We start from the raw sequence: 27,556 nt of genomic DNA on the forward strand, positions 1-27,556 counted from the left end.
AAATGAACAAAAATGTAAAAATAAAATCCATGCTGCAAATAAACATAACATTTTCGTTGCTTAAACTTTTTTTTTTTTTTGGGTCCGGTCCTGGGGCCTGAACTCTGGGCCTGGGCACTGTCCCTCAGCTCTTCAGCTCAAGGCTAGCACTCTACCACTTGAGCCACAGCGCCACTTCCGGCTTTTTTCTTTTTGCTTATGTAGTGTTGAGGAATCGAACCCAGGGCCTCAGGCATGCAAGGCAAGCGCTCTACCACTGAGCCACCTTCCCAGCCCTTGTTGCTTAAACTTTTATCAATTACATGCAAAAGTATATTTTAGAGATAATACAAAGATATTTAGCAAAAAAGATGATTTTTTTTTTTTTTTGTCTGTCATGGGGGCTGAACTCTGGGCCAGGGCGCTGTCCCTCAGCTCTTCAGCTCAAGGCTAGTGCCCTACCACTTGAACCACAGCGCTACTTCCGGCTTTTTTCTGCTTATGTGGTGCTGAGGAATCAAACCCAGGGCCTCATGCATGAGAGGCAAGCACTCTACCTCTGAGCCAACTTCCCAGACCAAAAGATGATGATTTTTAAATTGGATGAAAAAATATAAAAACAAAAGAAACTAGATGAGGGCTTAAAAAATAGTTATTCAAGCTAATGATTAAAATGAATTTCAATATTTATTTAAAATGACTATTACATGCCTGGTTCACATCTGTAATCTTAGCTGCTTGGGAGGCTGAAAATGCTGAGATTTCAGTTTGAGGCCAGCCTAGGTACAGAAAAAAACCTCAAGAGACCCCTCCTACTCAATAAAGATCTGGACAAGGAGATGCATGCTTATGATCTGAACTACCAAGAAGCCTAACACAGGGGGATCATACTCAAGCAAAAGGCCAAGCAGAAAACCAAACCATATCTCAAAATAAGCAAAAAATCAGGGATAGAAACATGGCTCAGCATTAAGCATGTGTGCTAAACAAGTTTAAGGTCCTGAGTTCAAACTCCAGTACTGAAAAAAACCAAAAACAAAAACAAGGGATATGGTAATAAATGCCTATAATCCCAGCTACCCAGGAGACAAGGACTGTCGTCTCAGGCCAGCCTATATGAAAAACAACTAAAGCAAAAAGACTGATTGATTGCTTGAAGACAGGATCTTGCTATCTAGCTCCAACTGGCGATATCATTATGTAAGCATAGTTAGCCTGAAATTTAAGATCTTGCTGAGATTACAGGTGTGTGTCACTGTGTCCAGCTCTAAATGTCCCATGATAAGACATTATAACTAATTTTAAGAGTTGCTTTGTACATTAACTTCATCAGCTGATGTCAATCATCAATCAGTTAAGACAATAAATAGTATAGGTGACATATTTTATGATTTCATGTATAAAACACTCTCAAAGTGACAAAGTAATAGATCAGTAAATGCCTGATAAAGGCATTTGTGAGGAACCAGAAACTCTTGACTTGGCATCCTGAGTGTGATAATAGTTATACAAATCTGGACATGATCAAATTTATAAAACTGTATACCACCACCATTTCCATAAAACAGGGCATACAAAAACTAGTGAAATTCTAGTAAGATCTATAGTCATCTTATAGTGCTATACAACATTAATTCCCTGGTTTTCATAACATCCTATGGCTATATAATTCATTGGGGAAAATAAGTAATTCGTGTAGAGGAACTCTGTATTTCTTGTCACTTCATTTGAAATACTTCAAAAGAAAGAGAGAAAGATATAAAAAAATTAGAGATCCAGATAATAATTTAGTGGTACAGCATGTAGTTAGCATGCAAAAGGCCTAAGTTCAATCCCCAGCACTGCCAAAAAAAACCATTAGGATGACATCATTTGGACTGACAGAACAAGAACTTCCAAAACAACCACTCTTCCATAAAAACAACAATAGTACTCGCCAATTTTTTCTTCTTTTTTAGAACTCTAAAATATTAACCAAAGGCTTACAATAATTTGAAGACCTCTAATTCAAAAAAAGAGAGGGGAATTATTCCAAACTAAGGAATAAAACGTAAGATGGTTTACATCTCAAATGGACAAACAATGGACAGTCAATCAGTTCCCATGAGATTATGAGATTATCTTTCATGACAGATTTCTTCTTTTGAGGGAAGAATAACTGAGTTTATGGTTTTGTTTTTCAAAACTCTCTTTCAGCCAGATGTGGAGAAAAAGAAAGAAGAAACAAAAACCCATCTGATTCCAGATCTGATGATTTTGAAGAAGGCAGCAGGCTACCAGGAAATCTTCCCCACAGAATGGGCTCAATCAATCATTTGCATGGCCTTAGAATTCCTACATGTTAGGTAGATGAGGAAAGTAAAAGTCTGCTCTAAGAAGTCCATTACTGGATGCACACTTTGATAGAAGAAAGCCACCAAGAAATGGAGGGCTGACAGTGGACAAGCAGATGAAAGCGTACATATAAACAATGATCTGGTTCTTCACAAATAAATGAAGTCATGCTGAGAAATACCTCTGCAAGGATCTGGAATGACTGAACTACAGTCTTATAAATGACATTTGTCTCTTTACTACATAATTAAACATTAATATAGTTTAACAAGTAAGTAACATTTAAGCTGAAAAACTGACTTATATTTCCATAATATGAAGAAAATAAATAGAAGGCTATGTAAAGCCCACTGAATCTCAGTAAAAACAGCAAGTTTTGTGATATTTTTAATTTGCTCTATTTCCACTCCTCTTCCTCCATATCCACAGTGGTCTTCACAGTAGAATCCAGGTGCCAAGCAGCTAGTAGAGGGGTGAGAACTGGGTTGGCGCTCTTTCAAAGCCCCATTTGAGAAGTGCTATTATTTCAGCTAACTGGCAGTTCTCTGAGAAGTCTCACTCCTGAGGCTTCCTGTTATTTGACCTGATTCTGAGCTTGCCTAGTGCTTACAATCTTTAACTCAAGGGTATTTGTCATAAGCAACCAACTCCAATTGTTTAACATCCCTGATGCCTAAAGTAGTTGGGGCAAACAACAGCTATCCAAAAATAGAAAAGGAGAATAAACAACCATAGGAGTTTTGAAAGGTTCTGAAAATCCCTAAGAATCCTGAAGGCCATTAGCATATGTTCAGGGCTGTGGGCATTCTCAAAAAAAAATCTGAGAAGACCTGAACTGAGCGCTAGGTTCTACAGGAAGGGCAATGCAAAGCTTCAAGGCAGTTTGAGAGTTAAAAGCATGTCCCAACAAGCACATAGTGCCGCTCAGAAAAGACTGGTAACAGTAACAAATATGGACAAGGATGTGAAGAATAGTAATCTGTACACATTGATTTGGGGAGTGCAAAATGAGGTCACTTTGGGAAACAGTTTGGCAGTTCCTTAAAAAAGTAAACAATTGCTTTGTGGACTTTGGGCTTATGTGCCTCTACTAAATGGATTTTTGAAGCAAGGACACAGAATAGAAGCTAACTGGCCTATTCCACACATTGGCCAGGTAGTCTAGTACCTCCAAGAACAGTGAGTAAACAAATAAACACCATATAACCTAGAAAGTCCACACTTAGTAAAAATAAATATCGCAATACAAAACTTGTATGTGAATGGTATTATTTATAGAGGCTAAACTAAAAATTATCCAAATGCCTATAATTGAGAAATGAACAAACATCCATATAATAAAATATTACTTAACCATAAGAAGGAATGAAATCCTCATGCTACAAACAAAATGAGCCTTAAAAATACTACTCAAAAAAAAAAAGCCAGGAGCTAAAAACCAAATATTGTATGATCCTACTCATGAAATGTGCAGAATAGCAAATTCAAGAGGCAGAAAACAGATTAGTGGATTGGGGGGGCGGGGAGAGGACTGCTAATGCATATGAAGTTTCACTTAGAAGTGATGAAAATGTTCTGAAATTAGATAGTGATGATAGTTGTACAACCTTGTGAGTATAACAAAAACTACTACACCGTCCACTTTAAAACAGTGATTTTATAGTCTATGAGTCATACTTCAACTAAATACCTAAATAAAAAAAAAAAACAATTTGACTGCCAGGAGCCAGTGCTTAACAACTGTAATCCTTGCTACTCAAGAGGTTGAGATCTGAAGATCTCAGTTCAAAGCCAGCCTGTCAGAAAAGTCTCCAGGAGACTCTTATCTCTCCAATTAATCACCAGAAAACAGGAAGAAAAACTGTGGCTCAAAGTGGTAGAGCACCTGCCTTGAGCAAAAGAAGCTCAGAGACAGTACCTAGGCCCTGAGTTCAAGCCCTACAACCAACCAAACACACACACACACACACACACACACACACACACACACACAAATTTGACTTAGTATTTTTAAATCACTAAACTCAATTGCAGTATGAGGTTTTTTCTTAAAATATTGCTGAATGGACTTCATAAATACAAAAATACAGAAACAGATATAAAACTAACCTGTAACACTAATCTCAGTCACTATCAAAGTACTGAAACTAAATAATACATTCTCTGTATATGTGTTTCTAATATGTAAGAATACAATCCCTGGATACCATGACATTCAAACTATACAGACACACAAATTAGGACAGTTGTGTTAGCAGCAAGAATGTAATCCTAGTACCTCGAGGCAAATTGTAGGCCAAACTGGGCTATGAAGCAATGACCTGTACCAAAACAATCCACCTTTAACTACAAAAATTAAATAACAAACTTTACAATTTAAACTAAATTTAGAACATCAAAATTTTATGATGCTATTAAAGAAGAGTAGAGAATATTTTTGTATAGGAAATGCATATTAGAAAACAAGAAAGGCATATATACAATCAGTAATATAAATTTCTAGTTCAAAAAAAGAGAACAGTCAATTGACTAAAAAGAGTAAAAGAAAGAAAATAAAAAGATGAGAGCAGGAAGAAATAAAATACGAAATATATCACCAAAACAAATTCAACAAAATCAAAATATGCATTTTAATTACCAAGCCACTCACAAGCTGATCCAAAAATAAAAAGACATACTAATGTTAGGACCACAAGGTGAGCTATAAAGCAATTCCTATAAGAACAGGACATTAAGAAAACTTTATGAACAAATTCATAACAGCACCAAATGGAAGTAAGTTCCTTCAAAAACAAAAAACTTCTAACACTAACAAAGGAAAAAAAACAAAAAATATGAATAATTATACTTCAGTTTTTAAAAAATGACCTAATGCCTGACATCAGTGTCTCATGCCTATAATTCCTAGATATTCAGAATGGTAAGGTCTGAAGACTGCAGAGCAAAGCCAGCTGGAGCAGAAAAGTCCTACTTTCATCTTCAATTAACCAGCAAATGCTGAAACACCAGACTTCAGTGAAAAACTCAAGTAAGAACACAAGGCCTGAGTTCAAGCCCCAGAACTGGCGTGTACACACACAAATACACAATACACAAAATAATAACCATAATGTAAAACTTTTCGCCCTTTGCCCACAATACTTCAAATCCAGATGGTTTAACACTGATGAGTTTTATCAAATATTTAAAGTTACAAAAACGATCTTACAAAGCTATAACAACTAAACAATGTGTTACTTTTGTACACTTAGACAAATAGGTCAACAGAAGAGAATCGTAGACCCAGGAAAAGAACTGTTTTGAGAAACTTCTCCATCACATTAAAAAATAGGCTTAAAGCTGGGTGCTAGTGGCTCACATTATAATCCTAGCTATTCAGAAGGCTGAGATGTGAAGGCTAGCAGCATGGGTAGTAATCCAGAACACCCTACCTCCAAAATAACTAACAACAAGACCAGCTGGAAAGTGAGGCTGAAGTGGCAGATCACCAGCTGAGCAAGTTCAAGTCCCAGAATTCAAATTCTAGTATCAGAAGATAAAGGGAGGAGGAGGAGGGAATTAAAAGTTAAGATGAATCATAGACCCAAATGTGAAAGATACAACTCTAAATCTAGGGACAAAAGGATTTTAAAAAAATCTTGCACAGAACTAAGGGAATTTAAAACAAAAATAAATTCACAAATTCAACTTTCACACAATGCAAAATGTATACTTATGTTTTGAAATTAAGAAAATTAAAAAGGAATACTTCAGAAGAAAAAATATTTGTTCTGTGTGTGCATGCACATGTGTGTAAAATCTAACAAATTGTATATATAACTAGTACCCAAACTATAAAAAGAACTCCAAAAGCCTGGGTATGGGTGGTAGTACAGGCCTATATTCCCAGCTCTCAGGAGACTGAGTCAGGGGTTCAAGGCCAGCCTAGCCTACATAGCAAGACCCTGTTTTAAAAAAAAATCAAAATATAGATGCTCCTTGACCCTACAATGGAGTTATAGCTGAATAAACCCACTGCAAGTTAAAAGTGTCTTAAACTGAAAATGTATTTTAATACCTAACCTACAAATATTATAGCCTCGAACAAAACAAACTATAGTTGTTTACCCTAGTTCACATGACTGACTTGAAGCTTCAGTTTATTGACACAGCTCAGAACCAAGAGAGAATTGCAACACAATTCTAGCCCAAGAAAAGTTCAAAATTCAAAGTACAATTTCTACTAAATGCATATTACTTTGGCACTATCCTGAAGTTGAAAAATCATTAAGTCAAATTATCCAAAATCAGTGCTCTCAGATAAGTAAAAGACTAGAACTGACAAAAAAAAAAAAGATAAACAGCCAATAATCACATCATTAGCTTTGATAGAAATGCAAGCTAAAGCCACAATAAAATATAGTAACTCACTCACTAGAATGACTACTATAAACTTTAAAATCGCCATTTTCCAAGAGTCCAATAGTTTCGAAAGTTAAATACAAGCTGGAAACTAGTGCCTGTAATCTTAGGTATTCAGGAGGCTGAGATATGAGGATGACATTTCAAAATTAACCACCAAAAAGGCAGCAGCAGAGCTATGGGTCAAGTAGTAAAGCACTAGACTTGAATGAAAAAAGCTAAAGGGTAGCTCCCAAGCCTTGATTTCAAGCCCCTGTATCAGCATACACACAAACAGTTAAAACACAATAAATCTACCATAGGACACAACATTATGCATTTGCCTAAGTCCACACAAAGACTTAAATAACAATGTTCATAGTAGCTTTATTCATAGTAGCCCAAAACTGAGCTTAGTCCATCAAGAGAAGAATTGCTGTTATATAGAAATAATGTGGTAATACTCGGCAATGTTAAAGGGATAAATTACTAACACACAAACTGAAATGGGTAAACCTCAAAATTACTACAGTGAAAAAAAGTAATCAAACACAAATAGTCCTTACTGTATGATTCCATTTACATCATGTTCTATAGCAAGCAAACTAATCAATGGTAACAGAAGTCAGGAAACAGGAAAGAGAACAGCTCAGTGGCACTTGCCTAATATGTGTGATACCTTGGCTTCAATTTCTAGCACCACAAAAACAAAAACAAAACAAAAGCCACAGAGCTTAAGATCTTTGGTTTTACTGTGTAAATTATATCCTCGGGATTTAAAAAAAAAAAAAAGGTAATGTGTGTGTCTCTTAACTATGTAAGGCCAATCCATCAGTAAGTATTCTAAATCCTACCTCTTCAAGTATATTCAAGAATATCTGATTTTTGCGGGCTGGGATGTAGCTCAGTGGCAAAGCGCTTGCCTAGCAAGTGCAATGTCCTGGGTTCGATCCCCAGTACCAAAAAAAAAGAAAAGAATATCTGATTTTTCTCTAACCAGTGTTATCTCTTTCTTTACTTCCTACTGGGTCATTCTTTTGAACATACAAATACTTTAAAATTTCAATACATGCCCCAGAAAAAATCTTCAATCCAGTATATATTTCTAACTATCGTTATTTCTCTGCTGTCCTTTACAAAAAAACACTTCCAAAAAACTTTTAAGTGGCTAACATAACAAATATAGTAGATAAAATTATTCCATTTTAAATTCAAGTTTTCAGGAACATATTTAACACATAATGACTGGCACATTGCAATTTTCAACTTATACTGTACTTGTTTATACGTATAATCTTTTAAATCCTCGCCATAATAATAGGGATGGTACTGCTAGTATCTCTGATTAATAGGAGGAAATAAGGGGTTCACTAAAAGTCAGACAGTAGAAAACTGGAGGTGTGGTTCAAATGGTACAGCACCAGACAAAGGAGGAAAAAGCCATGCCAGAGTTAGAAGCCCAGATTAAACCCCAATACTGGCATTAAAAAAAAAAAAAAGCCAGCAAAAAAAAAAAAAAAAGATTCCAGACATCATGTGCTCTTGTTCAATATACTACATTTGGACACTCAGGACTCTCCTAATAAAAAAATGTCTGACCAATGAGAAATCTCCAAATATAGAAAAATGAGGCCAATATTCTATTACCAAATGGGCTTATTTCAAATACTAGTTTACTAACTACAACCTATTATAACAACATGCTTATTCTGCTTAAGTAAATAATCAGATAATTTATCCAAATGAGACACTTTTGATAATAAAAAGTTGTTATAATTATATATGGACAACAGGCACAATCCAAGAATATTCTGGGAAAACTGGGACATTTGGTTATCCCATTTAGAAGCTAGCTTTACTACTTAAAAAAAAATCCACACTTAAATGTTATTACAGTATTTTAGAAACAGCAATTTAAAACCATGACTGCTAACAAATGTTGAAGAGAGGGTTAACATACTGTCTAGACGGTCATTTAGGTTCCAGTTTTATCTTTGACAGCTCTGCTTAATGTATCAATTCTGTGGTTGGAATGATTTGGAGTCTTCTGAAAACCCTGTATGTTTTTCTCAAACAAAGATGACCCATTTATAAAAATGAGCATTAACAGCTGACACATTGCACATAGAAAGGATTGCTGTTTTAGTCCTTCAAAGTCTTCCATAAGAATGAAACAATTTCACCTCATTTTATTTTTTATTTATTTTTTACCTCATTTTAAAAGTTTATTGGTCTAAGAAAAAGTTTACACAGAAATCTGAAATTTACAATTCTTAAAAGAAAAGTCTTGAAATTGTTTGAAAAACCCATTTAAATTCCTTAACAAAACTAACCAACAAAGTAAGACAGTTTCAATCTTAGCTTGGTTTTAGTCTCCATATGAATGTTCTCCATCTGAATATCTTGGCAGATTCTATTGGACACACCTCAAAGTCTTCAGTGTTGGGAGAAAAATACCCCAGGACCCCACCCACTGCCCACATAAATTTTCCAGTGTAGGCCTAAACCACACAAGTGGTTCCAGAATCATCATGTAGGACACAGTCATAACCAGAGTCCCAGAATAGTCTTAGACCAACCTAACTGTCGGAATGGGCCAAAGAATAGGGTTCTTTTAACTCTACAGCAAGCACTCTCCTTGTCTCCCTAACTCATTTGCCCAATAGTCACAGCATAAACCCAAGCTGTAAACAACACCCCCAAACCAGGTTAGACACTGACATTAGAAAAATAAGGCAATATTCAAAGGAGTATTTTTAAATAGCGTTGCTCAGCCAGACACCAGTGTCCCAAGCCTGTAATCCTAGCCAGTACTAAGAAGGCTGTGAGTTCAAAGCCAGACAGGATACTGTGGTTCAAAGTTAGTCTCAGGGCAGAAAAGAAGTCCTCTAGACTTCATGTTCAAAAATAATAAACAAAAATCAAGGCTGGAGGCCTAGGCTCGAATGGAACAGTGCTGAATGAGCAAGCCAAGCAATGTGCAAAGTGAGTTGAAACCCTACAGTACCTTTAGATAGTATAGATAAGATAGATTAGCATAGTGTTTACTAATTGAAAAGTCCACAAATTGGGGTTCTAAATTCTATGGTAGGCCAAACTACTGTCTAAAAAGGAAGTATACAATTTAATATACAATAAAATTATACAATAAAAAGGAAGATACAATTTAGATACAAGGTCCAGTAACAAGAAAGAAAAATTTGAAACTCTTTGAGATGTTCTACTGCATTTTCTGTCTCCCAATTTAACTCAGGTATCAACTTTCTGATTGGGCCAATTAAAAATAAAAGCATCAACTTATCAAATGTTTTCTATCATTTCTCAAATAAAAGGCCAGTTGGAATCTGATATACACAATGAAGAATCAAAATTTTTCTCCAAGGATAATTAGTTTTAGAAGCTGTAAATTTAGACTCTTCTTCAGTAATGATCTAGTAAAATAGAATACAAATGATGACAGACTCATCTCTAGCCAAAACATTCAAAGACCTTAAGTTTTGTTGTTTTTTTTTAAAGTTTTTGTTTGAAGTCATTACTTAGGAAGTTCTAATCGATGAATGCTATACTAGAAGGGTACTGAGTGAGGTATCTAGGTTCTATCTAGTTCAAGAGAGATAATTACATGAATTTAAACAAGTCACATTCATATCCAGAATTTAAGTGTCTTCAACTTTAAAATGAAGGAATTAAGTAAGTTCGTTTTCTGTTTAAAATTTGAAGATTTAAAAATGACTTTTCAGACGAAAACATTCCCCCGGGACCTGATGCTTTTAAAAAGACCGTACTGCATTTATAAAAGGCTTTAAAATTTAAAATTGCTAGGTGTGGTAAAACATGCCTAAAATTTCAGCACTCTAGAGGCTGAGGCAGAAGGTTGGAGTACAGTCTGAGCCACAGAGCAAGTTCTAGGGTAACCTGTAAACCTGTACTAACTATATAGCAAAACCCTGTCTTAAAAAAAAATATTTTTTTTTACATTTATTCAGTAACATTGCAGGATACATGTTAGCATCAACACTATTGTGTTATTTCACTAAACAAACATATGTCCAGAGCAGAACTAGAAACAGTTCTCAATTAGATTCCACTTATGGTGACCTTGGTCTGATTTCTAATCTTATATTCTCTCATTTGTTGCAAGCACTATGTTTAGCAACAATTATTTTAAGTGTGAGGTAAAAGCAATAACACTGGACATTTAAGTCAGATTTTGATAACTTGTAATCACTCTTTTCAACAGTAAAAGATACAATAATACCTATCTTTGGGGCTATTGTTAGACTGGGCATGAAGGGGGAACATGCCAAAAGCAACATTTTTGAAAAGTCTACAGATATGACATCACTGCATTAACTGAAGTCCTTAATGGAACTGTCAGAGCCGCCAACCATATAAAGCTCCTTTACCTTCTGTGGGTCTACCTTTGGACTTGAAGTACTACAGATATATTTTATAATTTTTGTCCATATAAGCAGCTTTTTCAGGGAATTGTAAATGTGTCTTGTTCCTATAAAAACAACATGGGAAGGGGCTGGGAAGGCTCAGTGGTAGAGTGCTTGCCTTGCATGTATGAGGCCCTGGGTTCAATTCCTTAGCACCACATAAGCAGAAAAAGCCAGAAGTGGTGCTGTGGCTCAAGTGGTAGAGCATTAGCCTTGAGCTGAAGAGCTGAGGGACAGTACCCAAGCCCAGAGTCCAGGCCCCACAACCGGCAAAAAAAAAAAAAAAAAGCATGCACTACTACATCACGGAGATCTGGAATTCCTAATCTATGTACATGCACCTGTGCACATGTGTGTATGTGTATGCCAGTCCTGGGGCTTGAATTAAGAGCCTGAGTGTTTTTGCTCAACCATTTGAACCACAAGTCTACTCCCAGCTTTTTGTTAGAGATAAGAGTCTCACAGATTTTCCTGCCAGGGAGGCTTTGAACTATAATCCTCAGATTTCAGCCTCCTGAGTAACTAGAATTACTGGCGTGAGCCACCAGTGCCCAGATTAAATTCCTAAGTTTGCCACTGATTTTGCACAAAGCTATTTTCTTGATTCTACTTCCTCAGTCCAAAAAAAAAAAAAAAATGTAGCTTCTGCTTTTGATAATGCTTGAAATTTTTGTTTTTTGAGCTATGTCACTGTAGCTCAAGACTCTAATGCCTGGAGACAAAAATGAATTTACTTCACTATTAGTCATGTACCCTTGCAAAGTATGGCCAAAGTTTGCGTCAACTTTTAAATAAACAATCACTCAACCCCCACATTAAAAGACAAGTTCTGTTGCCACATGTTTAATAGCAGAAGCTTTAGATTTGGAAGTAGACAGAAAATGATAGCCAATGAAAACTGAATGCATACAGAGAATGTGTTTAGCATACACAGGGCACTGGTTCAATCCTGAAGAGACATACACACAAATCTGAATCCATAAAAGAACACATTCTTAAGATAGAAAACTTTTACTATGCTGGATATGGTGGTTCAAGCCTGTATAATCTTAGTTACTTGGGGAGTTTATGGTTCAACATTGAAAAACTCCATCTCAACCAATGTCTGGGCGTGGTCATACGTGCCTGTAATCTTAGCTAAGAAGAAAGCACGATGTCTAGGCAAAATGGGGCTTGCCATGTTTGGCAACATCTAGAAACACAAAGAGGAGGATCACACGCCATGTTGGCCTACATCAAAAACAGGCAATACAAAAGAGACTGGGAGTGGTAGAGTGCCCAGAGTGAGGCCCTGAGGTCAAGTCCAAGTACCATCACCACCAAAAAAAAAAAAAAGGAAGAAAAACACACTTGACCAACACACTTAATTAGCAGTAGTCTGTGAGGACGGGAATGAAAATAGGAATGAAAAAAGGAGGCATTAATTTTTGACATAACACCATCATCCTCACACATCCTAAAATACCACTAACTTTAAAAGCTAGATTTATATTCCTCACAGTAATTTACTGTGAAACTTTCCCATGTGAGTCCCCTTATTTCAGCACCTGAGTTTCTCCTTCTGCATAATAAGACAAGCACAGACAAGTACAGAATTATGCTATTTAAGAGAAATTGAGTAAGCTCAGCACCCCTGCATCTTACATCAACTGAAGGGTTATTTGTGAAGCTATCTCTTAAATGTGTCAGAATTGCCCCTAAGAAGCTGTTAAATTACCAGAACTTAGTCCTCTGGAGTTCAGTGCCAACTTTCTCTTCATATGAAGAATAAGGTCTAATTTAAAAGAACCATCCCAAAATACAGGATAAATACAGCAATGCATCTCTTCACAAATAAATCTGCATAATGTAAATGTCCAATGGAGGGTACATGCAGAAAGTAGGCAAGCCCATTACCTTAACACCATGAGCCAATAACTGAATAAATAAATACCCTTCAAAACCCTGGATGTAGGACTGGGGGAGCACCTTGTTTTATTGTTTTCATTAGACATCTGCTATCTTACCTATTTCATCTCAGTTAGACTCTCAGATACAAGTGGGTAAACAGATGGTACCTTCCAGAACCAGAGTACTAATTCCGGTTACAGGCAAACATTTTAGGGACACACAATTTCACAACTCGGGGCAATCAACATGCACATCAAGGGAGGAACCAACTTCACCCGTCTGCTCATGTCCAATAATGAAGTTCTCTCAGAAGGCACGGCACGCAAGCAGGGACACACACTGTGCGTGTGTCCCTGGGGACCAGAGTCTGTAGGTGGGATGGAGGAAGCAGGGGGAGGATGCGTTTTTCATAGGAAATCTGCTACACACACACACACACAGGCTTCAAACCCTACAAGCCGGAGCGAGGGTCACCTCAACCAAGCAGTGACTATCAGGGCAGCGCCATGTGCCACCGACCCCAAAACTTCCGAGAAATGTAGAAATGCCCTAATTAAAAAAAAAAAAAGTGTAGTGCGGACCTCCAACAAGAGGGGGGCAAGTGGCAAAGGGGGGCTTCCCAACCACCCAAGAGACGGGCGACAGTCCTTGCGGCGTTCCAAACGCTCATATCCAGGCGAGGGTGCAGGGTGAGCGGGCGCCGGCTCCTTACCTGACAGACGTCATGGCTTCACCTTCCGGCCACCGATGCTCCGCGTCAGCCCGGTCAGCGGCAGGTACCACAGCAACTGCTGCTCCGCACAGGCTCTCGGCGGCGGCCGGGAGCGCGTCCTCACACACCCCGCGCGCGCGGGCGGCCCCTGGCGAGCGGGCTCCGCGCGCTGATTGGCGGCGGCCGGAGGGAGGGAGGACGCCCCGCCCCCGGCCGACGGCCAGAGTTCGGCCCGCGCGTTCCTCCCTGCACTCAGGGCCCTCGGCATGTAGCCTGAGCGAGGCTCGTGCGGCTCGGGACTGATGAGCGGGGTAGCGGACGAGCCGGCGGGCGCGGTGGCCATCTTGAATCCCGGTGACCGCATCTCCCTCCCCCCAACTCCGACCCCCAAATCCAGGCTCCCCGGGGCACGAGGTCTGGGTGCCCGCCTCAAAAATGGCCGCGCCGCTGGCAACGGGTTTCGTAGTCACGTGGCCATGGTCTGCCAGGGACAGAGCTCAGGTCTCTTCAACGGCACTCGGGAGAGGGACGCTGTCAAGGCAAATCCCGGATGGGGTTTAATGGGCTGCAATTTAAAAACCCATTGCTGAGGAAAAGCCGCCGCCTGGGAGAAACAGCCGGCGCGTGGCCGCGGCGCGGACGGGCGGCTTTCCTGCGTGTCTGGGAGTCGGCCGCAGGGTGGAGGGTCCCAAATTGGCTTGAACTTGCCAAACACCTGAAGCAGCTCATTCAACGTGGCGCTGCCCGGGGTCCGCGCCAGGCAGTCTAGGTAGGTGAGGCCCGGTCATTGCAGTTTTAGGGTGCTGCCGTGTGTTCAGAGGACACATACAAAGTTTTACACTCCCAAGTCCAAAACTGCACTACTCCACTGTCCTGTTTGCACACTTGTCAAAATGCCTCCCTCGAAATATGCAAGCTAGTCAGGCGATGCCTGTAATCCTAGCTACTCAGAAGGCTGAGACCTGTGAGTGTCGCGGGTTCAAGGCCAAAAAAGCCAGAAGTGGAGTTGTGACTCAAGTAGTAGGGAACTAGTCTGGGGCAAAAGAAGCTCAAGGATAGTGCCCAGATCCCGAGTTCAAGCCCCAGGGCTGGGCATGCAGACATGCAGATATGCAAAGTATGAAACAAGGGTTTAAGACTAGAGGAAAAAGATTGGAAGGTACCCTTAAACCTCTAACTAAATCTGACAGGTAAGTGGGCTACAGGGCTAAGAAATCAATAATGAACCAGTAAATAAAAATGGAATTAAGAATTTAACTTCGAAAGTGTGGGAGAACTGGAAGGGAAATGAGTAAATGCATTATGTCCCAAATAACTTTTCTTTATCCTTCCTGTAATCTCTGTATAATAGTATTTATATAAGCAGACAACCTCAAGGGCCATTCTTTTACTGACATTTAGGATGGTGATTAATTTCATAGATCTCAAATACATCAAAAACCTATACAATAACATTAAAAAGTGGCTGATGGGCCTACAGAATTGAACTTCCTTTTTTTTTGAATGTTAAAACTGAAGCAAAGAGAAGGACACGGCCAGTTTCTTTTTGTCATGTCCTTCATCCCACCTTCCCCACCACCAGGAAGGTCACTGAAACTAGACATTTTCTTCCTTCCAAAAAGTCACAATAACTAAAGACACCTTTGCCTTGTGGAGCTGATCATAAAGTTCTCTGACCTACTTTTATTTGGACATCATTAAGACTTTCAGAAATAGTCTTAACCCATACTAGGAAGGAAGGAATGCTGAGAGAGGACAAGAAAGAATCCAAACAAACACATCTTCCTGAATTTCCCCAGTCTGTTAGCATTGGATCATACACTTTTGTCCAATCACCCTCCTTTATAGCTTATTTGAACAGAAGAACTGAAAATAGCTCACCCTGAGTCTTTGGTCTTCATTCTGAAGGCCTCGTTATCTAAAACTGATCAAATAAATATATTATACTTTCTCTTGTTAACCTATGTTTTGTTGTAGGAGTATTGGTCTTGACCCTAAGCAGGAACGGGATATCCCCCTTTTCCTCTCCTATGTGCCATTAAAGACAATGTTATTGTTTCATTTGGGCTACAATTTCACTTTTTGTTTTTTGGTTTGGTTTTGTAATGCTGAGGATTGAACCCAGGGCTTCCCACATGCTAAGTACCCACTTTACTACTGAATTACATCCCAGCTACATTTTTTGTAGGGAAGGGCTGTATTGGGGTTTGAATTAAGGGACTTGACTTGCTATGAAAACACTTTACTACTTAAGCCAAGCCCCCAGCCCTAGATTTCACTAAATATTTATTTATTTATTTGTCAGTCATGGGCTTAAACTCTGGGCCTGGTCACTGTCCCTCTGCTAGCACTCTAGCACTTGAGCCACTGTACCACTTCTGGTTTTCTGGTGGTTTATTGAAGAGTCTTAAGGACTTTCCTGCCTGGGCTGGTTTTGAACCGTGATCCTCATATCTCAGCCTCCTGAGTAGCTAGGATTATAGACATCAGCCACCTATGCCCGGCCATTTCACTAAATTTTTAACCATTGATAATTTAGTATCCAAACTAATACAATGTATGTGTAAAATTAATAGACTTTTCTGAACCTATACAAAAAATATAGATAGTATCTCAGTAAAAATTTTATATTGAGTATATGTTGAAATGATATTTTAAATATACTGAGTTAGAATTTTTTTAATTAAAATTAATTTCATCTGTTACTTTCCTAATGTAACTGCTAGAAAATTTTAAATTATATGAGTACTGCATTACATTTCTATACACTGGACTGTATCATTGCCTCTGTGACAGAAAGCCACACCATCATATTCAAATATGAAATTAGTAAGAAAGCCAGTTTGTACAAGTCTTTTCCTTGTCCAAAACTCTAATTCAAGATTTCAACTTTCCTTATGAATTGTTACTTTTAGCCTCCTCTTTTTTAGAGGGAGGGTTTTGTTGTTGTTTAGATATTATGGATTTAACTTGCATGCTAGACAAATGCTGACCTACATCAGTAGCCCATTCTTGTTCTCTTTAATTTGGTAAGTACCTAACTAGAATGAAGCCATGTACTCAGACCATGAGTAAAAGGCTGTTAAAAACACTGAGCTAATGGACTAGGAATGTGGCTTAGTGGTAGAGTGCTTGCCTAGCATGCATGAGGCCCTGAGTTCGATTCCTCAGTACCACATAAAAACAGAAAAGGCTGGAAGTGGCTCAAGTGATAAGCACAGAGAAGCTCAGGGACAGTGTCCAGGCCCTGAGTTCAAACCCTAAGACTAGCAAAAAAACAACACTCAGCTCAGTCACATGCCAGTGGCTCACGCCTGTAATCCTAGCTATCTAAAGATCGCTGTTCAAATCCAGGCTGGGCAGGAAAGTCCATGAGATCTTATCTCCAATAAACCACCAGAAGTGGCACTGTAGCTCAAGTGGTACAACACTTGCCTTGAGCTGAAGAGCTCAGGGACAGCGCCAGTCCCAGAGTTCAAGCCCCATGACCAGCAAAAAAAAAAACCTCACTGAGCTCTAGAGCTGGTGTACTGAGATTCTCACTGACCACCAGCAGCATTAGTCAACTGTTCCTCTGGGTTAAAATGAATCCAAAACAAAGAAGCAGCTGGATAGCAAGTTAGTGTGGTAGAAACTCTGACTAATTCAAGTTTCCCTCTTGTTGAGAAAATATGAATAATCTAGATGGACTAAAATCAAACCAATGTTTACAATTTAGAATTTAATATAATTTTTAGTAAAGGAGCAGAGTATAGTGTAAAGCAGAACTTTTCAGGCTTTCATATGCATAAATGAATTGTGGGAATCTTTGTTTAAAGGACAGTTTTGACTCAGTAGTTCTCAGTGGCCAAAATTGTGTGCTTATTTATGTTCCCAGATTTCACCACTTCCTTCTCATCTGTGTTCTTGAGTAGCAAGGTTGTAAAGGTAGGAAGACAGACCTGATTTGAGATTCCTGCTTTACTTCATAATGGTTGTGACTGTGAGCTAGTTCATAACTTGTCTGTCCCCAAATTTAACCAGCTTTTAACGTACTTTTCAGAGCATGGTGAAGGTTAAAATTCAATGAATTGTAGTAAAGTGTCTGTGTAAAGGACACAATATCAACTAGTTTAAATTATATCTCTGGGAATCATGACACTAACATTCATATAAACTTGGTGCCAAAATGAAGTATGCTTTTGTTCACACTTAACATATTTTGGTGAAATAATTAACCATTTATTTATTTATGCCAGTTCTGAGGCTTGAACTCAGGACTTCACTCTCTCACTGGGCTTGCTTGTTCATGGCTGGTGCTCTACCACTTGAGCAAAACCTCTCACCCAGCATTTTTGCTAGTTAATAGGAGATGGAGTCTCTAGGATTTTTCTGCCCAGTTTGGTTCCAAACCTTGATCCTAGATCTCAGCTTCTGTATAAATAGGATAAGCATGAACCACCAGTACCCATCTATAGTATTAGGTTTTAGAATTAAGATTTTTCTTTAAAGAAAGACTCAAGATACATACATATATATATATATATATATATATATATACACACACACACATATATATATATATATGAATATGATGATAGAGCATTTGCTGAGGCTGTGTAAAGCCCTGGGTCTCAGCCCTAGCACTGTAAAAATAAATGCATATTTTTAAATCCTAATTTTAATACCAAGCAACTATGCTTATTATTTTTAGTAAATGCACTATATTTCATATCATGAGTAAACATATGGCTCTACATTATTCAAATAGTGAACTTAAGGCCACACCATCATATTTAAAAATTAAAAGAAAAATTATTGGTGACACAGCATCAAACCTAATCAAAACTTTAAAGAAAAAACAAAAAATAAAAACTTAGCCAGGCACAGGTGGCTCATGCCTATAATCCCAACTACTCAAGAGGCTGAGACCTGAGGAAAATGGTTCAAAGCCAGCCCAGGCAGGAAAGTCCATCAAGGCTCTTATCTCCCAATTATCCAACCAAAAGCCAGAAATAGAGCTGTGACTCAAGTGGTAGAGTGCTAGTCTTGAATAAAAAAGCTCAGACACTGTGCTCAGGCCCTGAATTCAACCCCTTAAGATTTATTTACGTACAGAAATTCTTAAAATTTGTCTCCTTGAATTGAATTCAGGAACCCTGAAATATGGAGATGAGAACTGTAATCTTTTACCTAACAATAACTTTCTGACCCAAAAAAAATCATTACCTCTTTGACAAATAGCTTCCATAATTATATGAAACACAGTGGAGTTAGTTACATGCGCTCTCTGAAGTCTGTTTCAGATCTTATTAGGTAATGGAAGAAAAACTAATTTGCTTCAATAAAAACTGGATTGTAGCCGGGCATTCGTGGCTCATGCCTGTAATACTAGTACTCAGCAGGCTGAGATCTGAGGATCAAGGTTCAAAGCCAGCCCGGGCAAGAAAGTCCATGAGACTCTTATCTCCAATAAACCACCAGAAAACCGGAAGTGGCACTGTGGCTCAAGTGGTAGAGCGCTAGCCCTGAGCTGAAGAGCTAAGGGACAGCGCCCAGGCCCAGAGTTCAAGCCCCACAGCCGAAAAAAAAAATTTGGGGGGGGATTGTGCCAGGCACCAGTGGCTCATACCTTCAATCCTAGCTACTCAGGAGGTTAAAACCTGAGGGTTGTGGTTCAAAGCAAGCCAGAGCAGGAAAGTCCTGATACTCTTATCTCCAATTAACCACCAGAAAACCAGAAGCAGCACTGTGGCTCAAAGTGGTACCTCTACCACTTGAGCAAAAAAAAAAAAAAAAAACTCAAGAGACAGCACCCAGACCTTGAGCTTAAGCCCCAAACTCACACACACACACACACACACACACACACACACACACACACACACACACACACTCTCTCTCTCTCTCTCTCTCACACACACACACACACAAAATGGTTTGTACTTTAAAGACCTGGTCAATGTTAATGAGTTTTAATTATATACAAGGTTATTCAAAGAAACACTGGTATTATGTATTACCTCTGCTCCCAAGAGATATTTCAAGAAGTCTATTATTTAATTACTATCTGTATATTTTTAGGTCCTTTTTCATTTTAACATCACATATTTAAACAGAATACAACAATCTTCAAATGGAAACTGATGATTTATTTCCCTGGAGAATTTGAACAGTACACTAATATTTGAGTGACTGAACTTTATTTAGTTAAGAATTTTTAGCAAACTCCATTCCAGGCATACCTAGTGCTTCTTTATTTCCAGTGAACTAAAATGTCTCAAACTCAAAGAAAACTTCCAATCTAAAATTGCGTATGGGGGCTGGGAAGGTGGCTCAGCGGTAGAGTGCTTGCCTTGCATGCATAAGATCCTGGGTTCGATTCGTCAGCACCACATAAGCAAAAAGAAAAAAAAACGGAAGTGGCGCTGTGGCTCAAATGGTAGAGCACTAGCCTTGAGCTGAAGAGATGAGGGACAGTGCCCAGGCCCAGAGTTCAGGCCCCACGACCAGACCCAAAAATAAATAAATAAATAATAAAATAAAATAAAATTACAGTATGACAATGCTTAGTTTTTATTGATGGTGGAAATAATATTTTTAACTACATAACTCAGTATCATTATTATTGTATAAAATAAAGGGCATTTTAAACAAAAATGTTGAAAAAAACAAATAAAAGATAACCCTTACCAAAGGACTGCTGGTAATCTTCCATAATATATTTTATATAATTTATCATCTTGCCATAGATCTAACCTATGCTATTTCACAAAAAATATTTTTATTTGTTTTTGCTTGTTTTTTGAGACAAGAGCTCACCATGTAGTACAAGCTGGACTCAAAAGTCTCCTGCCTCAGCCTCCACAAAGCTAGGATACAAGCAAGCTTTTACACATCATTCATTCATTGAATACTTCACTAGTACTAGTACTACTGGATGAATGTAAAGAAGGTATTAGTTTGTATTAGTCAAGTTTTTGCATCACTTCAACCAAAATGCCTGAGAGAAACAACTTAGAGGAAGAAAGATTTAGTTTGGCATATGTCTCAAAGGGTTTAGTCTTTCATGGCTGTGAGGGAATGGTGAAGCATATTTCACATCTTTGCTGGAGGCAGAGATATAGGAGCCCAGGAAGGGACCAAGGCAAGATATAGCCCTCAAGGACATATTCCTTCTGAGACTACTTCTTCCATCTAGGTTCTACCACCTCCCCCTCACCAGTTCCCAATAATGTCATAATAAAAATCTATAAAGGTATTAATCTGTTGATTAGATCAGAGCAGTCTAGATTTAATTATCTCTGGAAGTAACCTTACAGACATGGTGGGGGGGGGTGGCATTTACTAATCTCTTAGGCATTTCTTAATTCAATCAAGTTGACAGTCAAGATTAACCATCGGTTTCCTTTATATTAGGTTGTAATCAAAGTTATCTTCCTAACAGTAGAGAACTAAATAACAAGAGCTGTGTGGGAAAGGACATTCCAGACAAAACAGTGTTAAACAGAATACTACATCACCACAGGTTTTTGTTTTGTTTTGTTTGGAGAAAAAAAAGGCAAGGATGAAAAGACAGTATTTGGCATGGACAGAGTTTATTAGACTCCGTGACCTCATAAGTTGGGATTTTTGCTATGACCAACTAGTCACTGTTATCCATTTTAAACAGAGGAATGGTATGATCTCATTTTGTTTAAAAATCACCCTGGACTACCTTAAAATAAAAAGTTTCTGCACAGCTAAAGTCATAGCAACTGAGCTAGAAAGACAACCAACCAACTGGGAAAAAATATTTACCAGCAATATATCAGACAAGGGGTTAATACCCAGTATATACAGGGGGTTCAAGAACCAAATCCCTCCCAAAAACTAAATCCCTCCCTAAAAAACTAATTACTAAATGGGAAAGGGAACTAAAGAGAAGCTTCTCAGAAGAAGATATAAAAATGGCAAAGACACATTTACCATCCCTCGTTGTAAAGGAAATGCAAATAAAGACAATCCTAAGATACCACCTTACCCCAGTCAGAACAGCCTACATCCTAAAGTCAGCCAACGACAAATGCTGGAGGGGATGTGGAGAAAGAAGAACCCTATTACAATGCTGGTGGGAATGTACACTTATACAACCACTTTGGAAAGCAGTCTGGAGGGTCCTCATACCACTTCTAGGCATCTATCCTGAACAACAGGAACCAGTATACAAGGATACATGCACCTCCATGTTTATTGCAGCACTGTTAACAATAGCTAGGATATGGAAACAACCCAGATGTCCCACCAGAGATGAATGGATCCAAAAATGTGGTATCTATACACAATGAAAGGACAAAATAATGGCATTTGCAGGGAAATGGATGGAACTAGAAGAAATCATGTTGAGTGAGGTAAGCCAAGAGCAAAGAGACAAATGGCACACATGATCTTCCTGATAAGTTGATGGTAAGTCCAAAATGTAAGGTAATACAATGAAGTCAACAAGACTTAAAAAACAAAGGACTTCCACCGGGCGCTGGTAGCTCACGCCTGTAATCCTAGCTACTCAGGAGGCTGAGATCTGAGGATCGCGGTTCAAAGCCAGCCCGGGCAGGAGAGACCAATGAGACTCCTATCTCCAATAAACCACCAGAAAAACGGAAGTGGCGATGTAGCTCAAGTGGTAGAGCGCTCGCCTTGAGCTGAAGAGCTGAGGGACAGCGCCCAGGCCCAGAGTTCAAGCCCCACGACCGACAAAAAAAAAAAACAAAGGACTTCCATTCATCTGATCAAATCACTACTAAATAACCCCATGCTGCTGATCACATGTATGGTATATATGTGCACACCAGAGGGAAACCAGGAGGAGGACACAGAACTAGAGGGAATCAGGGAAAAACATACAACAGCGGGACCCATCAGCTGCACTGGACATTGATCAAAACAAACTAAGCAACTCAATGGCAGCAATGGGAGAGAGGGAACAGCTGACGCTATGAAAAGGAAAGAAATGTACGTACCACCTGATGTGGAAGAAATAACTGTACTGTCAAAGCTCATAGAACTCATAAATGTTATAGACCACGATAGACAATTTGCTCCATGAAAGTTAGAATGTGTTTGTGACTTTAACTAAGCATCACTATCCCACAATACTATGAAATGTGGGAAATTATGTAGCCACTTAATCACAATAAAGAATTTGAAAAAAAAAAATCACCTTGGTTGTATGTGTTAGGTCTGCCCTGGAGAACAGCCGCTCCCCTTACTTCCTCTACACCTGCCTGAAACGAGTAATAATCTGACTATCAATCACCTGTGAGTCAGCAAAGGGCCCCAGACTCTGAGGTCACTTCTTCATCCGCTTAGGTCACTTCCTGAAGCACTCTAGTCATGACTCCTTCAGATAGTGAGAGGTTCCCCAGGCTCTGAGATCACTTCGGCATCTGCTGTAGTCCCACCTCCCATCTTTTCCTATATAATCCTGATAGAGGCAAGTCCCTCTCTCTTTTTCCTTCCCTTTTCTCTCCCCACGTCTCCATTTCCTGTGAAATGACAGTTGCTCTCCTCCCAATAGACTCTTTTCTGCCTGAACCATGTGGTGGTCTCCTTTCACTGAACCTTACAGTATGTAGTAGAGAAAGCAGAAAAACCAGATTAGAGGCCTAGTACAGCAATCCAGGCAACAAGTATTAGTGGTATGAACCACGAAGATAATGATGGAGATGGAGAGAAATAGATGGATATCCAGGAGACATTTTGGTCTGCTGGCAGACTAGATATAGGATATTAAGGACAAGAAATCAACATTAACCTCTAGATTTGGTACTTGAGAAACTGGATGAATGCTGCTGCTATTTACTGAAATAGAGAAGATAGGGAGAAGCTTAGAAGAGTAGTATTGCAGGAAGACAGAGACAATAGATCTACTAGTAGCTATAAGTATGCACATAACAGGAATAGAAGATAAAACTTACTTAGGGTTTAGATATGCTAGCCACTCTGCATATACTATCCCATCCAAATTTATAGCCACATCATCAGGGGATACTTTATTTCCACATTTTACAGAAGAAATCAAAATTCAAAGGGGTTAATTCGCTCAATACCATACTATACAGATGAAAATCCAAGCTATGGCAGTTTGATATCAGAACTGAGGTTCCTTATACATACACAAAACAGTCTCATTGGAATAAACTCAAGATATTTTGACTGAGATTTTTATAAATATGTAAATTTCATTTGAAATTTAGTCTTCTGATTAGCTAGAGCACCATACAACACACTTTTCAGACATTGCTCCGACTTTTAAAACTTTAACCACAATTTCATTTCCATCAAAATCACAAAAAAAGATAACTGGCAAAAAAAAGTTTTCCCACTGTGAAATATTGTAGGGATAAATAATGAACAGCAAAAGTTACTTAAGCTAAGCAAATCCCCCATTCTAGCTATGCAACTTGTATAAATAAAATGCAGAGTAAGTACAATTACAAAATTGTAGTTTTTTCTTTTTTTCTTATTTGAGGTGGAACAATATCTCACTATGCAGCCTAGACTGTCATGGAGCTTATTATATAGCCCAGGCTGGCCTCAAACTAGAATTATTCCTGTTTCCCAAGTGCTGGAATTACAGGTATCTAACACCACATATGGCTACTACTGACAAATTGTTTCAACTTTTTGGTGGTATTTTTTGCAGAGCTAGCATTAAACCAGAGGCTTATGCTAGACAAGTGTCTTCCATTTGCTACATCCCTAACCCTTAAGATGTTTTGAGACTGAGAAGTAGAAACTACAGGGATTGACAAAAGGATCCAATGTTGGGCTGGAAAGGTGGCTCAGTGTAGAGTGTGCTTGCCTTGCATGCATGATGTTCCATTTCTCAGCACCACATAAGCAGAAAAAGCCAGAAGTGGCGCTGTGGCTCAAGTAGTAGAGTGCTAGCCTTGAGCTGAAGAGCTGAGGGACAGCGCCTAGGCCCCAGAGTTCAGGCCCTACGACCAAAAAAAAAAAAAAAAGGATCCAATGTTAAAATAATATGTAATTCTTAGCCAGGTGTTGGAAGCTCATGTCTGTAATCCTAGTTACTTAGGATCTGAGCATCCCAGTTCAAAGCCAGCCTGGACAGGAGAGTCCAATTCACCACCAAAAAAAAACAGAAGTGGAACTGTGACTAGAAATGCTCAGGCCCCAAGTTCAAGCCAAGTTCAAGTAAAAGAGCTCTAATAGCAAAAACAATCCTTAGCAGAAACAACAGTGCTGGAGGAATATCAATACCAAACTTCAAACTCTGTTACAAAGCTATAGTAATCAACAGCTTGGTACTGGCACAAGAACAGACCTGAGGACCAATGGAAAGAACTGAAGACCTAGAAGACCTAGAAACAACACACAGACCTATAGTGACCTAATCTTTGATAAGGGAGCCAAAAAAATAGGATGGAAGAAAGACAGCCTCCTCAGTAAATGGTGCTGGCAAAATTAGTTAAACAGCTGTAGAAAACTAAAGTTAGATCCTTATATATGCACCAGAATCAACTCCAAATGGATCAAAGACTTTGAAGTAAGAGCAGATACCCTGAAAACAGTACAGGAAAGAACAGGAGAAACTGTAGACGAAATTTTCTTAATAAAGACCCAGAAACACAACAAATCAAAGAAAGATTGGACAAATTGGATTGTGTTAAACTGCAGAGCTTCTGCATGGCAAAGGACATAGCTAACAAGATCAATAGAAAGCCCACAGATTGGGAACAGATTTTCACTAGCCATACAACAGACAAGGGCCTCATATCTAAAATATACTTAGAACTTAAAAGATTAAATCCCCCAAAAACAAATCCTCCAAGCAAACAACCACCCTATTAATAAACGAGCTAAAGACTTAAAGAGAAGCTGGGTGCAGGTGGCTCACACCTGTAATCCTAGCTACTCAGGAGGCTGAAATCTGAGGATCACTATTCAAAGCTAGCCTAGGCAGAGAAGTCCATGAGACTCATGTCCAATAAACCACCCAGAAAACCAGAAGTGGAGCTATGGCTCAAGTAGTAGAGTGCTCTCCTTGAGCTGAAGAGCTGACAGACAGTGCCCCGACACAGGGTTCAAGCCCCATGACCTAAAAAAAAAAAAAAAAAAAACTTAAAGAGATTTATCTGAAGAGGAAATAAAGATGGCCAATAGACACATGAAAAATGCTCAACATCCCTGGCCATAAAAGAAATGCAAATCAAAACAACATTGAAAGCCAGGTACCGGTGGTTCATGCCCATAATCCTAGCTACTCAGGAGGCTGAGATCTGAGGATCCCCGTTCAAAGCCAGCCCAGGGAAAAAAGTCTGTGAGACTCTTATCTCCAATAAACCACTAGAAAACCGGAAGTGACATTGTGGTTCAAGCGGTAGAACGCAGGCCCAAATTTCAAGCCCCACAACCGGAAAACACACACACAGACACACACACACAACATTGAGATTCCCACCTCACCCCAGTTAGAATGGCTATAATCAAGAAATCTAATAACAACAGATGCTGGATGGGATGTGGCCAAAAGGGAATGCTACTGCACTGTTGGTGGGAGTATAAACTTGTTCAAACACTCTGGAAAGCAGTATCAAAGTTCCTCAAAAGACTAAACATAGAGCTCCCCTGTGACCCGGCAATCCTACTTCTGGGCATTTACCCAAATGACCTCAAACAAGGTAAAAGCTACCAGCATAATTATGTTTATCACAGTACTATTCACCGTAACTAAGATATGGAACCAACCCAGATGCCCCTTGAATGGATCAAGAAACTCTGGTGTATACACACACACACACACACACACACACACACACACACACTGGAATTCTATGCTTCCATCAGAAAAAATGACACTGCCCCATTTGTAAGAAAATGGAAAGTCTTGGAAAAAATCATATTAAGTGAAGTAAACCAGACCCAAACAAAGTCCCATGATTTCCTTTCTTTGCAATCAATAGTATACATCTAGGATAATTTTAGCAGACAAGCAGAATAGCTCAATAAATATGTACATATGACCATATAAGATGATGCTAAGCGAAATGAAGACATGGACAGAAGAGATTTTTTCTTTGTTTTGTTATTGTTTTCATGTACTATATGTGGTATATTCCCTGTTGTCATTGTATTTGAATTTGATATCCTGGTATTGTATATACATTTATCTGAATTAGGGAAGGAAACAGGAACAACAGAATGGTGAGACAAAGGACAAGGGGGGAACTAATGCAACAGCCATATTCACAAGACAGTATGTTGGAAATAATCCGTACAACTTGGAGGGGGAGGTTGTGTGGGTTGGGAAGGAGAAAATTGAGGGAAGGGTAACAAGTTTGATAAGAAATTACTTATTACCTTACTTATGTAACTAACACATCTGTACATCACTTTGACAATAAAAAAATTTATTATTATGTCTAACTCCTAATACTTACCATTTCCACATAAGGGTAAAAATAAATGTATTCTCTAACAAAATATACCATTTTAATTTTAATTTTTTAAAAAAAAATTCACTTCTACTTGATTGTTTTCACATAACAGAACCATTATCTAAAAAGTTTTCCTTAGTGTGGTATGGTGGAACACACATGTAATCCAGCATACTGAGGCAGGAGATAGAGAGTTTATTAAGGTCAATCTGGGCTACATAGTAGCATAATATCATTTTTTTAAAAAGAAGGAGTTTGTGGAGGAGGGAGCATAGAGAGAATAGATTTCTCACTTTTTTCAAGAGTTTTTTTATTTTATTTTTTTGGTAGTACTACAGTTTGAATTTGTTAAACAGGTGCCATACCACTTGAGCCATCCCTTTAGCCCAAGTTTCTTTCAA

General features: G+C 38.7%; 1 protein-coding gene across 2 annotated transcripts in view; it reads right to left on the minus strand.

Moving 5' to 3' along the window:
* Adk (adenosine kinase) overlaps positions 1-27,556 on the minus strand; it is a 411,200-nt gene that overhangs the window by 367,739 nt on the left and 15,905 nt on the right. Inside the window, exon 1 of one of the 2 annotated variants that reach the window (XM_042690121.1) lies at positions 13,738-13,878. The exons of the other annotated variant lie outside the window; for it this stretch is intronic. Within the exon in view, the coding sequence (XP_042546055.1) occupies positions 13,738-13,751 (14 nt within the window). The 5' untranslated portion in view covers positions 13,752-13,878. Of the gene's footprint in view, positions 1-13,737; positions 13,879-27,556 lie in introns of those variants that run through there. 2 annotated transcript variants of the gene reach the window in all.

This window comes from Dipodomys spectabilis, unplaced genomic scaffold (genome assembly GCF_019054845.1).
Source record: "Dipodomys spectabilis isolate Male_0828 unplaced genomic scaffold, ASM1905484v1 ptg000136l, whole genome shotgun sequence".
NCBI classification, from domain to species: domain Eukaryota; kingdom Metazoa; phylum Chordata; class Mammalia; order Rodentia; family Heteromyidae; genus Dipodomys; species Dipodomys spectabilis.